At 51.9% G+C, this 12,829-nt stretch overlaps 2 protein-coding genes across 3 annotated transcripts; both read right to left on the bottom strand.

The window, feature by feature from the left end:
• Positions 1-996: 996 nt before the first annotated feature.
• HOXD8 (homeobox D8) lies at positions 997-4,005 on the bottom strand. 2 transcript variants are annotated; one of them, XM_032479740.1, is made up of 2 exons: positions 2,844-4,001; positions 997-2,458 (listed from the first exon to the last, which is right to left on the bottom strand). In XM_032479740.1, the coding sequence occupies exons 1-2, from the start codon at positions 3,418-3,420 to the stop codon at positions 2,166-2,168; spliced, it is 870 nt and encodes a 289-aa protein (XP_032335631.1). In that variant the 5' UTR covers positions 3,421-4,001; the 3' UTR covers positions 997-2,165. The 2 variants fall into 2 exon arrangements, with proteins under 2 accessions (XP_032335631.1, XP_032335630.1); XM_032479739.1 differs by having other exon boundaries at positions 1,002-2,461; positions 2,844-4,005.
• A 4,791-nt stretch (positions 4,006-8,796) lies between these two features.
• On the bottom strand, positions 8,797-11,491 carry HOXD9 (homeobox D9). Its single transcript, XM_032479731.1, has 2 exons — positions 10,125-11,491; positions 8,797-9,774 (listed from the first exon to the last, which is right to left on the bottom strand). Exons 1-2 carry the CDS (start codon positions 10,921-10,923, stop codon positions 9,533-9,535), a joined length of 1,041 nt encoding a protein of 346 aa, XP_032335622.1. The 5' UTR covers positions 10,924-11,491; the 3' UTR covers positions 8,797-9,532.
• Positions 11,492-12,829: the final 1,338 nt, after the last annotated feature.

The following is a 12,829-nucleotide window of genomic DNA, read 5'->3' as shown; positions in this document are numbered from 1 at the left end:
CTCCCCAGTCAGGCTGTCCTCTCTAGTCAGGCTGTCCCCTAACCATGCTTTCAGGCACTTGGCATACTTGCTCTGAACCAGTCAACAGCAAGTCTCAGGCAGCACACAGAGCAAAATGCTTCCAAATCGAGCGTGCACGTTTGCAGCTGTCTTCGATCGTGCAAATGTTTCTTAAGCCCCAGGCCACTCTTGACTTAAAATTGTCTTTCCTGGCTCAGGTCAGCGAATGCTACAGCTACAGCCTCTTCCTTGGATAGAAAGCCAAGTGGTGCTTTCTCCTCTGGCTGAACCAGTGCCAACATTTCCCTGGTCCTTGATGCAGCAGGCAAATAGCCCACCAATGCCTGAAGGGATGATCCAGGCCTAAAACTAGGATTCCATTTTCTTACCTGTGCAATAAAAGCCACTCTGGAAATTAAAAAGTACTTCTTTAAAAATATACAGGCATCTAGAAAAAAAAAAGAATTCTTCAGTGTCTACCTGATAAAGGTGTCTTCCCTTTTTCGGGGAGAAGAATTAGTTTACTTGAATTTCTCCTCTTCTCTCCCGCCCCTCTTCCCCCTCCTCTTCCCTCGTAAAATGGCAGCTGCAGGAGCAGCCTCAAATGGAAAATGGATATCTTGTTAATAACAGATCCCAAACCCCAGCATCAGGGCTGGCTAAGTGGAATAAGCTGTGGTGTAACCAGGACTCTGGGTTGTTCCCCACTGGGCCTACAACTCCAGTCCTTTGCGAAATTCAAAGATTTCCCAGTATCTTATCAAGATTATTTAGAGCAAGATGAAACAAGGATAGCCCTTCCAGCCCCCTCTGGAATGAAAGAAAGCCCCCCTTGTATTTATTGATTTATTTTTGCAGGAAGGGTGTATGTAACCCCACCCACCCCTTTTTTTTTAATCAGATAGAAGCTTTACCAGGATGTTGCTTTCATGTAGCCCATGCGATTGTTTCTGACTCAGGAAAAGGGTTACTGGCGGCGCTCAAAGGCACTAGCTCTAGAAAAAGATTCATTTCTTTTATTAAGGAGCTAGCTATGTTTTGGAGCTGTTGTTTACACTCGGATTTTTCTGCGTTTGCTCTCAGGGCCTGTTTCAAATAGGTGAGGCCAACCTGGCGAACAGCAGAGGACGTACCAACCGACATCTGAGATGTGCACAGCAAGTTGGCTCACAATGGGCGTGCAAATAGAGCAAAGAGAATACAAATAAATATGGCACCTCTTTAAAAAAGCAGAATCACAACGGCGGCCACAGCATAGAGACCTAGCAATTTCAGGCTATACCAAGCGCGGTTCAAAACGAAAGCAAGTTCAGAAACGAGAGGCATTCCACAAGGCAACTAGCCAGGGTAAAAAGTATATGAGTGAAAATGTTGGAATTTGTTTTTCAAGTATTCATTCACTCTAGATGATTAAATTGCCATAATTTGTATAAACTATAGAAAAATTATTAAATGTCATCTTCGACATTGTCCTGAAACTTCTGTCACTGGCCCAACATCTTCCCCAAGTTTAAAAAAGCTGCAGAGCCAAGACTACACATTACACTCTTCAGCTAACATGTGCTTTTCGAATATTTGGCCCAGACTTTTCCCCAGAGATATTACATGTACAAAATGCTCAAACTTTTAGGAGTAAACAAAAGGCACCCGAACCATTCATCATAAAAGCAGAAAGGAAAACCATAAATAATAAATTTTAATCAAATAATATAAAGTAAATATTCTGCGGGCATAATTTTTAAAAAATTAATAGACTTCTTTTAATTTACTCACCATAAAGAAGATTTAAAATGTTCAAGTGCACTTGTTTGATTAATAAAGCATTTTATATTCAATTATTTAGTGCTAATCATTAGGAAGTTTATGTTGTTGAGGCAAATCACCAGTTCAGACATTAAAAACTACCATTATAAAAATATAACTACAAGGTCAGTATCAAATTACTCTTATATAGGACAGCTCAAGGGCTGTTCCCATGCGACACTAGAAACTTTATTTTTTTAACACCCAAATCCCTCTCAAAGCGCAGAAACCTCAAGAGCAGTGACACGAAGGTAGCTTGAAATACAGGTAAAGTCCTTTCCAACAAAGAAAATAGGCGGTGTCCACCAGCATATGCTGATCATTAGTTTTAACAGTCTGCGGTAAAATTTTAAAGGTAGAAGTTAATTTGTCGGGCCTTCAGCTTGGTCTTCCTCCAGCTCTTGGACTTCCTTTTTGGTTTCCCCATCCTTCGCCTCCTGTCGGGAGACCGGGAATTTGTCCTTGTTGTTCTCTTTTTTCCATTTCATTCTCCTATTCTGGAACCAAATTTTTACCTGTCTCTCGGTGAGGGCTAAGGCATGGGAAACTTCGATTCTTCTCTTCCTGGTTAGATACGGGTTAAAAAGGAATTCCTTTTCCAGCTCTAGGGTTTGGAAGCGACTGTAGGTTTGTCTTCCTCTCCGTCTACCAGGAGCTGCTGATTAAAACAGAAAAAAAAAAAAAAGAGGAAAATAAACGTTTAAAAATGTAATGGTGCATCTGCAGGTTGCTGGATGTTTCTGGAACGGGTCTGAGTGAAATATACACAACTCTGCTTAAGTCTGATATATATATACATAGGATGTGCAGGGAAGAGGGGCTGAGAGAACGTCTTCGCAATTATTCTGTCCCTGTCACCTTTACATGGTTTCTACTTTAATGGGGGAAAAAAAGAGTCTGCATTACTTTATGAATAAGAGCCACTGTAAGCTACACAAGGAAAAGGAGAGGGAGAGGAAAAGGCATTTTAAAGCTAGAACGTGAGATGAAAACAGATTTCTCCCCCTCGCCCCGCTTAAAAAAAAAAATTGCATCCCAACCTTGTGGTCTCATCCAGGGAAACATTTGAGAAGGAGACGAGCTCTGATTTAAGTGGTCTGGGTCCTCGCCAATATTACCACTGGACGATTTACAGTCAGGATATTGTACCAGCTCGGCCTCTTGCTGGGTCGTAAAAATCGGCTGTCTCTGTAAGTTATCGTATCCGTAAAACTTCGCGGGCTCCCCGTGACAGGCAATCCCGCCGCAGGGGGGAGGCGGCGGCGGAGGAGGGGGGGCGGCCTGGTAGGCTGCGGCCGGGCTGCCCCCTCCAGGGTGGAAGTAGTCCTGGCCAGGGCCCGGGCCGCCCCCACCACCGCAACCCGGCCCTACGGGCGGCGGCGACGGGTGCGGGTGCGCGTGCGCCTGCGGGGGCGCGTGCGGGAAGCCGGCGGCGCTGTTGCCATAGAGCTGCAAGGCGGCGGCGGCGGCGGCGGCGGCGTGGCGGCCGCCGACCTCGGGCGCAAAGTGACAGTCGTAGTAAGTGGAATTGATGGCCTCGCCCGCCGCAGCCGCCGCCGCCGCCGCGGCCGCCGCCTTGTACTTGGAGTACAGCGGGTTCACGAAGTACGAGCTCATCGGGGCGGCGGCGGCGGCGGCCGGGGGCCGAGGTAGGGCGGCCTCGGGCGGGCGGGCGGCGCGGAGCAGGCAGGGAGCGCGCCACAGCGCGACCGCACTGCCGCGGGGGCCTCTGGGGCGGCTGCTCGAGCCGCTAGGGGCGGCCGGGCTACGTTGCTGCTACCGCCCGCCCGCCCGCGCGTCGCCTCTGAGGCCCGGCAGACGCGGGCGCTCGGCTACTGGGCGCTCATGCCCCGTCCTCGCGCTCGCTACCTCGACCTCGCGCCGCCTCCCTCACAGGTCGCGGGGCCTCACCCAGCCCCCGCGTTCCACCACCCACCCGGCCTCTCCCGGTGCGCGCCGGCTCGGCCGCAATAAAATCACCGACGCCCCTGGTGACCTGCCCCGCTGCCTCCACTGTTTCCTCTCAGGCACCAGGCGGCCCTGAGCGCACCGGGACAAGAAAAAAAGTGCGCCCGGCCCACGGGGACACTCTTTAGCTTCGGTTTACAAACCCCTGCTCTGGAGGGAAAAGGAAAAAAACACCCTCTGCCCGCCGCCACCTCTCACCTCGCCCCCCCGTAGCCCCCTCCCACCGCTCTCGCCGCCGCTGCCGAGGCTGCCGCCCCGGTGCGCCCCGGCGAGGCATTTTCGCACCACGCCACTGCGCGTAGAGGGAGCGAGATGGGCGCGAGATAACCGCGCGGAGGGATCTGCGCGGAGGCGACTTCACTGCTCCCGACGGGACGCCTCACGCTGGCTGGGAGATGCCTCCGCCGGCCTTAAAGGGGGCCCATAAAGCCGCACTGCCAAGGGCTCGCCGTGCTCCCGGGGCCAAGAGAATGCGGGCCGCGGCCGGCGGGGCGGGGGCGCGGCAGAAACTTACACTTGGGGGGAGTCAGGGAGGCCACTCCCAGGAGGCTGTGAAGCAAATGACTGGGTCCCTGGAGCAGCCCTTTAGAGGTTGGCCGTGGCTTTTGCGCTTCTGGACACGCGGGTGCAGCCCAGTGGACGTGGGCGCAGCCCAGGGGACGTGGGCAAGCAGTGTAGACGGTCCAAACAGAATATTTGACTTAGGTCTTATCCAAGTGGTTTGATTAAAGGCCACAAGGGTGACCCCAATACTTTGCATTATCAAAGCGAATCTAAGCCCTTCTTTTCCAGCTGAGCGGGCCTTGTGGAAATGAGATGTACATTTACCCTTGACGCATTGCACGCCTGCCTGAGGCTCCCAGGTTAATTGATATTTAATGGAAATCATGCCCATGAATATAGTTTCCATCATTTCACCCTTGATAGACGTCAGCACCAGGCGCAGGGGGGAGGCTGAAGAATGTAGGGGGAGGCATTAGCATTGCAGAGGGAGTACACAGAAAAGCGGACAAAAATGTTCCAAGGCGGGAAGGAGGACTCACGCTGGGGTGGGTGGTATTTCCTACGGCAGGACGCTCGGCTCCCGAGTCTCAGCTCCAGCGCGGAGCGGACCAGGGCAGGCGGTGGCCCCGGGCAGAGAATGGGGGGGCCGATGCTGGCGAGTCCCCCCATCGAGCCTCCGGGCCGAAGTTCGGATAGCGCCGGTTCCAAGCAGCTGCAGGCGGCGCCTTTCTTCTAAGGATTCTAGTTCATCCAACTAACCTGTGAAGTTACTGCCAAGAGCGGGCGCCAGGGTCAGCTTAAAAAATTACTAATTTTTCCAAAAGAAAAGAAAGAGAAAGTTCACCGAGCTTATAGAGCGATGAGGGAAAGAAACGTCCCGAGTCATGTGGGCATGAGTGTGAAAGGGCAAAATATTCCTGATTTTAGAAGTTCGCTCTGAAGCTGCTTGGCGTTACACCACCATTCGCCTTCTCTTTCCATCCCCCCCCCCCCCGTCTGTTTTAATGTCCAGTAACTGTAATAGATCTCTGTTGATTCGTTTTCTCTTGCCTATTCTGACTTTTTCTTCAGCTCTTTGACCCTTTTCCTTGGGATAATCCGTTGTGAGGCAGCCAGGCCCACCGGCCTTAGGGACCGACCTCGGAAACACTCCCAACAAGAACGCTCCTGCTAAAGCTAAAACACGCCTCTCCCGCTTTTCACGCCAAATGCAAATGCCTAAAACCCCCAGACAGCCCCCCAAAGGCGCAGCAGGCGAGTGAGTTCATCTACCTCTCGCTCCTTGTGGGTTGGCCCAGCCTGTGAGTGAGATCTGAGGTCAGTCTGGGTAGACTGAATATCATATTTTGCCAATAAAGAAAAATAAGGTCGAGATGGAAAGGCAAAATAATGTTTAAGACTCATTTGGTTCTACAGGGAATAGCTGGAAATGGTTAAGGTAAAAGGATTGCTCATGAATCTCCAGATGAAAAGGGCATGCTTTATTTAATTTTTAAGTTAGTAGGGAGTGCAAGGAGGCTTTCGTTGGGTGGGTGGTGAAGGATAAAGATTTTTTGTTGTTGTTTTCTGCCAGTTACTGTCAGGTAAAATTTCCTTTAAATCCAAAGACAAATGAACTGATTTCTGACAGTTAACAATTTGTACTACAATCTTGCAAATACGCAATTAAAAGAGTATTATTTTCAATAAAGCCTTGTAACTAACTTTGTAATTGTGCCTTTATTTCACTGTTTGGCGTATGCCTGTTTAAACTCTCGATCATGAGATTTGGAATGGAATGGGGAAAAAGAACGAACCCAGATCTCAATAATACAAGGCATCTTCTAGAACTGTGTGATTCTTGAGGGGGCGAAAAAGAAAGACAAACACTACAAAATTCAGTTCTACACATTCAGGCCTAATTAAGAAAACATTACAATGCAACATTTCCTCTTGGGACAAAACAATTTTTTTTTCTTCAAGCAGTCTGTTTATAATTTGAATGGGAAAAGAGTGCGATTAACTTCGTAAACAAAGATGTATGCTTTTTACACGTTTCTGTTTTGACAGAATGCATTAACTTACCATAACGTTTTATAGTTTCATCTGTGCCATAGTCCAAATTTTCTGAAATCCTGACTAAGCCAAATTTTTACACATAACAAACAAGCTTCTGGAGAATTTAATAGTGCACACTGCTGCTTTTTGGTTAAATTTATCCTAATTTGGAATTTAAAATAAGATTGTAAATATCTTTAATCAAAACCTTCTTCCGCTGAAACGCCAGCTTTACGATCACAAAATGGAGCAACGGCGCTCTCTAGTGGCCAAATGCCACCTGTAGTCGACCGAGCTTAACTTCTTTTTCGACTAAAACCAATTCCAATCTTGTTCTTTACTTTGACTGGGTTTGGATCGCTGACACTAATAATGGTTCATCCCTTTGATTGTCGACAAGTCAAGTGCAGCCAACAGGGGCTCCTGAATGCCAAAGATATTTGTGCTCCCAAGAGCTTCCAGTAGTGTTTTTTTCAAAAGCTTTTAGCCCTTCTTTTGCCAGACACAGTAGGTCCCCATTCTGTAATCGCCTACAATTATAGCATGGGTTAGATTTAACAAAATCACAACTTTCTAAATATTAACTGCAACAGGCCTTTTTTTTTTTCCCAAAGGGGATAGGCACTTCGAAAACTGAGAAATTATAGAAGTTAATTTTTTTCTTTTAATGTAGTTACACTTTGCATTAAATAGTGAATATTTGCTATTTTAACCTTGTAATTTTAATGCTTCAGGCCCAATTCACTGGGCAAAGTGGGGGTGGATAGAAGGCAAATTAAAAGCTTTTTGTTGTATTTCTGAATGGCTGTTTGGAAAGACCCCATTGGGCTGTGTTCATTGGATCCTCTATGCACAATAAATGAGACATTAAATTTATATTAAAAGTCAGAGTGAAATGAATTGACTAAGCATTTCACCTGAAAAAAAATTTAAAGCCAAGACTTTAATCAGTTTGTTTCCTGAGAGGTTAATCTTTTTTCCCATTTTCAAAAAAGCTTTCCCCCAATTCAGCTATAACAAGTATTTTTCCATAAGAAAATTGATTTAATTTCCAATATTTTTGCTACGAAGCTTGGAGTGTAGTGCCAGATATTTTTGTGAATAGTCATTCAAATAACTTCATCTTTTTCTGCCGACCATGTGGCTGGGAAACCTAGGCCTAAATAAATGACCCAAGATCACTAACTTTCCAACCCCCTAAAGAGCAGGCTGCTTTTTTTCTTTTTTAAAGAAGAGCTAGACGGCGGCCATAGTCAAATATTATTGAGAGCCAACCACCGTTGGCTACTTTTAATACCCAGCGCATTTTAAAAATTAGAAATAGATCATCTTCCTCCTACTCCATCTCCCATTTTTATTTCCTAGGTGCTCACACCTCATCCGGGGCTCCCAGGCCCCTGCCTTCTTAGTCCAACGCAGTCTTGTTTATATTTTATTGTCCAGATTTTAAGACCCAGTTTTGTCTGCATTTTTCCTTTCCTCCCACAAACACAAACATCAAAATGAGATGGTTTCAAAGCGAAGCGCCGAGCCTGTCGTAAACTCATTACCTCCAGACGTCTCGCCAGTTCGATGGCTTTATGACACCTTGGCTCTTCCTGTTTTCAAAGAGCCCTAGGTATCGGGTTGGCCGCAGGGGCGGGGGTACGCAGCACCTTCTGCCGGATCTGGGCCTTGGGTTTCCTTCCCAGCCCCCCTCTGCTTTTCCTTCAAGTCCCCTCTTTCATCCCGGCCCCCCAAAATTCTGCCATCGCCCCGGCCTTCCGCCCAGCCCAGGCCGTCAGGCGCCACAGCCTCTCTGGCCTGAGAAGGCTGTGCTGGGCCCGAACCCTCACTTACAATGACCTTCATTTTAGCCTCTGAATGCGGCCCTCAGAGGGCCAAGCTGGGGGCTAAACACACAGAAACTGGGTGGGGGGAGGGGCCGTGGGTGGGGATAGCTGTGGAGGAGAGCCTTGACCATTTTGATCTGCTAAGGTCACTTCGGGGCTCCTGTGCGGAGGGGTGGAAGCTCATAGCCTAACCGGCTCAGCCTTCCCAGAGTCAACCAGCCCCTTGGAATTGAAGGAGTTGCCCCAGAATGCAGAGTTGGCCTTTCCCTGGTTTGGAGGAGGGGGGTGATGGCAGGACTTCATGAACAGAAGTGGGGTGTGGTATGCCCAAGTGCCAGTAGGGGTGGGGGGGCCTGGCTTCTGGAGACCGTGGGCTCTACTGGCACTGCTGCGAGGCTGACACTGGGCCCAGGGCACAGTTTGCCGAGACACTGGAAGCAGGCTAGGTACAGAGGGGGGCCACCAAAGTACCCCCAGGGGCTGTTCTCTAGGCTTGGTCTGCCCACACAAAGGAAGACTCCCAGGCACATCAGAGAGACCTCTCAGGTGGAAGGGCGAAGGATTTTAGCAGTGTCTCCCTCCCAGGGAAGAGGGAGAAGTCCCACGAGGGTGATATTTTGCAGAGAGAGAGAGAGTAAGCAAGCACACAGTGTTCAGGGCCAGCGTCTGGACTCCGTTTGATCAGGTCAGCATTTATTGGTAGGAAGCGGTAACATTTACAACTGGTCCTCAGGCAGGAACCCGGAGGGCCTACACCCGCAGTAGCCCACGCGAGCCAACACCTCCCCTGAGAATGCGGCTCCGCCAGTGCACTGAGAAGAAACCCCCGACCCACTGGCGGCCCTGGGCTCTTCTCTCGGTCTCATTCCACGTCTTAGTGGAGGGCCCGTGGGCTCCCTGAGGAAAGGGGGCTTTCATAACCGGTGGACAACACGACCGGGTCTTGGCCTGGGCGGGCCTCCTCGCTGTCGTCGCTCTGCCTTCGCTCTCAGAAGTGGGGTGCGCTTGGCCCCTGCTTGAGCAGCGCTGGGGGCTAAACTACAGCACTTTTCAGAAACATAGGGGACATTTACACAGGAGAGGGCTCCTCAAGCCGGCGTGCACTCACAAAATATGGCATTTCCTAAGGAACCAATAGGACAGGAAACATGGGGAGCGGGATAGGGCAAAACCCCAAAGCCACTTGGTTTCTCCAACACATAAGCGAGCAAATACAGAGTCCCCAAAAATACCTCACAGAGACCAACCACACAGTCACTTCTACCTAAAAAAAGGGGCAGGGGGAGAAATGTCCGAATCGCTGCAGAATTTCTGGAAATCAAGCACCCACAAAGAAAAAACCCCACTGCCTTTGCAAAGCAGAGCGGTTCCGTCGGCGCCGCGCCGGGTCAGTCTCCTTTAGGGCATTTCTCCTTGCTCATCTTTTTCATTTTCATTCTACGATTCTGGAACCAGATTTTGACCTGTCTCTCTGTGAGGTTCAGAATCCTTGCCACTTCATAGCGCCGGTCCCGGGTGAGGTACATGTTGAAGAGGAATTCTTTCTCCAGCTCAAGCGTCTGGTATTTGGTGTAGGGACAGCGCTTTTTCCGGGTGGAGCGAGCGTGGATCCAGTTTGCTGCGGGGTTGTCTATGAAGAGGGGGGGGGTTTGGAGAAGGGGAGCGAGGGGCGGAGGGGAGACAGGAAGAGAAGACAGGGTGGTGGGGGGAGAGGTCGTTAAATTAATTTCACCAAGGATGGCCGCTTTTCACAACTTGGGGAATTATCATAAAAAGCCTTAATGCCCGCTCTCTGTTTACCGTACAAACCGCGCGCCCAGAGTAGGTGGTTATGGGAAGCTTTTTTATGGATGCGTGTTGCTCGCCTAGGCTAGGGTAGGCGTCTAGACGTTTTTATAGGTTAGTAAAACTATCAGTTTTGCACATTCGAGCCTTACAGGTTTCAGCAATAAATCAGGGGGCAATTTCTTTTGCACTTACTTGGGTCAAGTTGCTGCTGCGGCGGCGGCTGCGGATGCTGCTTCTCCTCCTCCTTCAGCGGGCAGCCCGGGCTCGGGTGGTCGCTGCAAGCCGAGGGCTCCGACGAGCCGCCTGCCCCGGCCCCGGCCCCGATCCCTGCACCGGGCCCGGTTGCCCCAGCCGCCGCTGCTGCCTTGTCCCGTAGGAACGAGTTGCACGAGAACTCGGGGCCGCCACTCCCCTGGGACTCCCGGGCCGCGGAGCACTCAGTCCGTTTGGAGGAGGAAGACGAGGAAGTGGAAGAGGAGGTGGAGGTGGAGGCGGCCGCGGCGGCGGGGGTCGGGGCCGCTCCGGTTTCAGGCTTAATTCCGTAGTGGCGCCCGTTGGATGGGCCGCTGGGGCCAGGGCTGGGACCGGGGCCCGGGCCACCGCCACCTCCACCACCGCTACCGCCGCCACCCGCGCCGCCCGGGAAGCTGGGCAGCGGCTCCATCCAGGAGCGCATATAGCGGCCGGGCTCGGAGGAGGCGGCAGCCAGGGGCGGCGGGGGCACGTACGGGTGGTAGAGGCCGCTCATCGCCGCCGCCGCCGGGGGCTGGGCAGGCACCGCGGACCACGAGGCGGAGAACACGGCCGATTTGGGGGCAAAACTACACGAGGCAAACTCGGCGGCGGCGGCGGCCGGGCTGTCGGCCACACCTGCGGGCCTGCCCTGCGCGCCCGGCCCCGGCGGTCCGAAGCGCGCGGCGAACACCTCGTCACCCTCATGGCCTATGAGCGAGTCCACGTAGTAGTTGCTGAGGGTGCCACTGGAGGACATTTTGAGGCGCCGTGCGCTCCCACCCAAGGTTACACTGCCCGCCTCGGCGCCGCTCCCCGCCGGCGCCGGAGCCGCCGACTAGTTCGCAGGCTGCAGCCTCCACCATTGGTCGCACGGCCCACGTGATCATATTTACCAATACCGGGAGTAAATCAGTCCGCTAAACTGGGGGCTGCTGTGATTTAAAAAAAAAAAAAATCATCATCAACATAAACGCCGCAATTAGAGGCCGCGGGTCCCGGCCTGTGCGTCAGGCTCGGCCCGGCCTGGCTCGGCCAGCCCGGCTGCAGCTGGGACCACACGCCAGACCGCGGCCGGAGGAGGCGCTGGGGACTATTTGTTCGCCTCTTGCCGCCTTCGGTCTTGCAGTCCGGACCTGGCTCTACCTCCCCAGCGCCTGGGCTCCGAGCTACTCGCCGCGTGTCCTGGGCGCACCGAGCGCTTGGCTAGAGCCCAGAGCAGCCGAAGGCAGCGCAGAGCCGGTGCGGCCCGAGGCAGGCTGGCTTTCCGAGGCGGCCCCCTGGCGCCCGAGGGGAGTTCTTCTCCCTGTGCCTCTCTCCCGGCCCGAACCCACCCCTCCCTACGCATACCCACACACACGCTCTCTCACAGCTTGTCGTGTTGTTTAAAACAGGTGGAAGACCTCTGTAATGATATTATGCCTTTCAATAAAAATTTTATGAGGTGTATTTGATTATAGATTAATGTGTCCCTAATAAAACGGACGGATGGAGCAGCTCGGAGGGCCCCCTCCCCCTACCACACTCACACACGCCCAGGCAGCCACACACACCCTCGACGTGAGGCTGAGCGCACGCCGAGGCCCGAAGGGTAAGCTGGGGAGGCTTGGCCGGCGGGCTGGGCGCTGCAGCGGCCACCGCCTGGGCTGTCTGCCCTCGGAAGGGTCCGTAGGCTGGCAGTCGATACAAGGTGGCCAGGTTGCCTTGTCTTCTCCAGGACTTCTGGAAAGGCCCTGGAAGAGAACACGCCACAGAGCAGAACCCAAATGCTAGCGCAGGCCCGTTCCCGCCCGCTGGCTCGACGGTGCCTAAAGATGCCAGCGGGAAGAGCATCTCCCTGGGCAAGGCCTCTCCCCGTGGTTCCCACTTAGAGACCTCCAAGTGGATTCCAGAGATGTCTTAAAAATGGCCTGGTCCTTGGTCCCCTCTCTTACGATTTATTTTTCTTTTCTTTCTTTCTTTCTTCTTTCTTTCTTTCTTTTCTTTCTTTCTTTCTTCCTTCCTTTCTTCCTTTTGTTCTTTCTTTTCTTTCTTTCTTTCGTTCTTTCTTTCTCTAGCCTCCAGAGGTAAGGCTGGGCAGCCTTGAATCTGAGGGAAATGCCCATTGTCACTCCCAAATCCATGGTACAAAGCCTCGGAAGCCAGGCTGGGAGCCAAGACAAAAGCAGCGGGGGCGCCGGCTCCGGAGGATATATTCCTCGCTCTACAAGTTGCCCAGTGCACCCTTGGAGGGCTCCCAGACCACCTCTAGCCCCGGAAAGGAAAGGGGGAAATGGCTGCTTATGGCCTGATTGATTGCCTTTGCCAATGGCTTTCTGATTTTATTCCAGAGGAGCTGCCTTTGCCTGCAGCACGGGTTTTTCCTCGGAGACATGGCCCCCTGTCAACAACTAATGTGCTCCCCACATCGCAGGGGGTAAACTGAGAAGATAAAATTGTTCTCCTTCTCCTGCCCAACCAATGAAGGTCTGGGCAAATCTATTCCAGTGTTCCCAAAGTGGCATTGATGCAGAGCCGTGTCTCTCCCACCCCAGGCAATGGCTCCCCTAAGGGGTTCTGTTTTGAAACTGGGGAATGGTCTTGATTTTGGGGAGGAAGTTTAAAACTGAATAAGTATTGAGTTTTCCAAAGACTCTATGGATGAGGGTTCTAAGGTTTACATCCCC

Source organism: Camelus ferus, chromosome 5 (assembly GCF_009834535.1).
Source record: "Camelus ferus isolate YT-003-E chromosome 5, BCGSAC_Cfer_1.0, whole genome shotgun sequence".
Lineage (NCBI taxonomy): Eukaryota > Metazoa > Chordata > Mammalia > Artiodactyla > Camelidae > Camelus > Camelus ferus.
This window is presented reverse-complemented; position numbering and strand designations above follow the sequence as displayed.

Excerpts from the sequence above, each read along its gene's own strand:
- HOXD8 (XM_032479739.1), bottom strand. The coding sequence starts at position 3,420 with ATGAGCTCGTACTTCGTGAACCCGCTGTACTCCAAGTACAAGGCGGCG. Across the intron at positions 2,462-2,843 it reads TCCCTGGATGAGACCACAAG|CAGCTCCTGGTAGACGGAGA; the intron begins GTTGGGATGCAA and ends TGTTTTAATCAG.
- HOXD9 (XM_032479731.1), bottom strand. The coding sequence starts at position 10,923 with ATGTCCTCCAGTGGCACCCTCAGCAACTACTACGTGGACTCGCTCATA. Across the intron at positions 9,775-10,124 it reads GCAGCAGCAACTTGACCCAA|ACAACCCCGCAGCAAACTGG; the intron begins GTAAGTGCAAAA and ends CCCTCTTCATAG.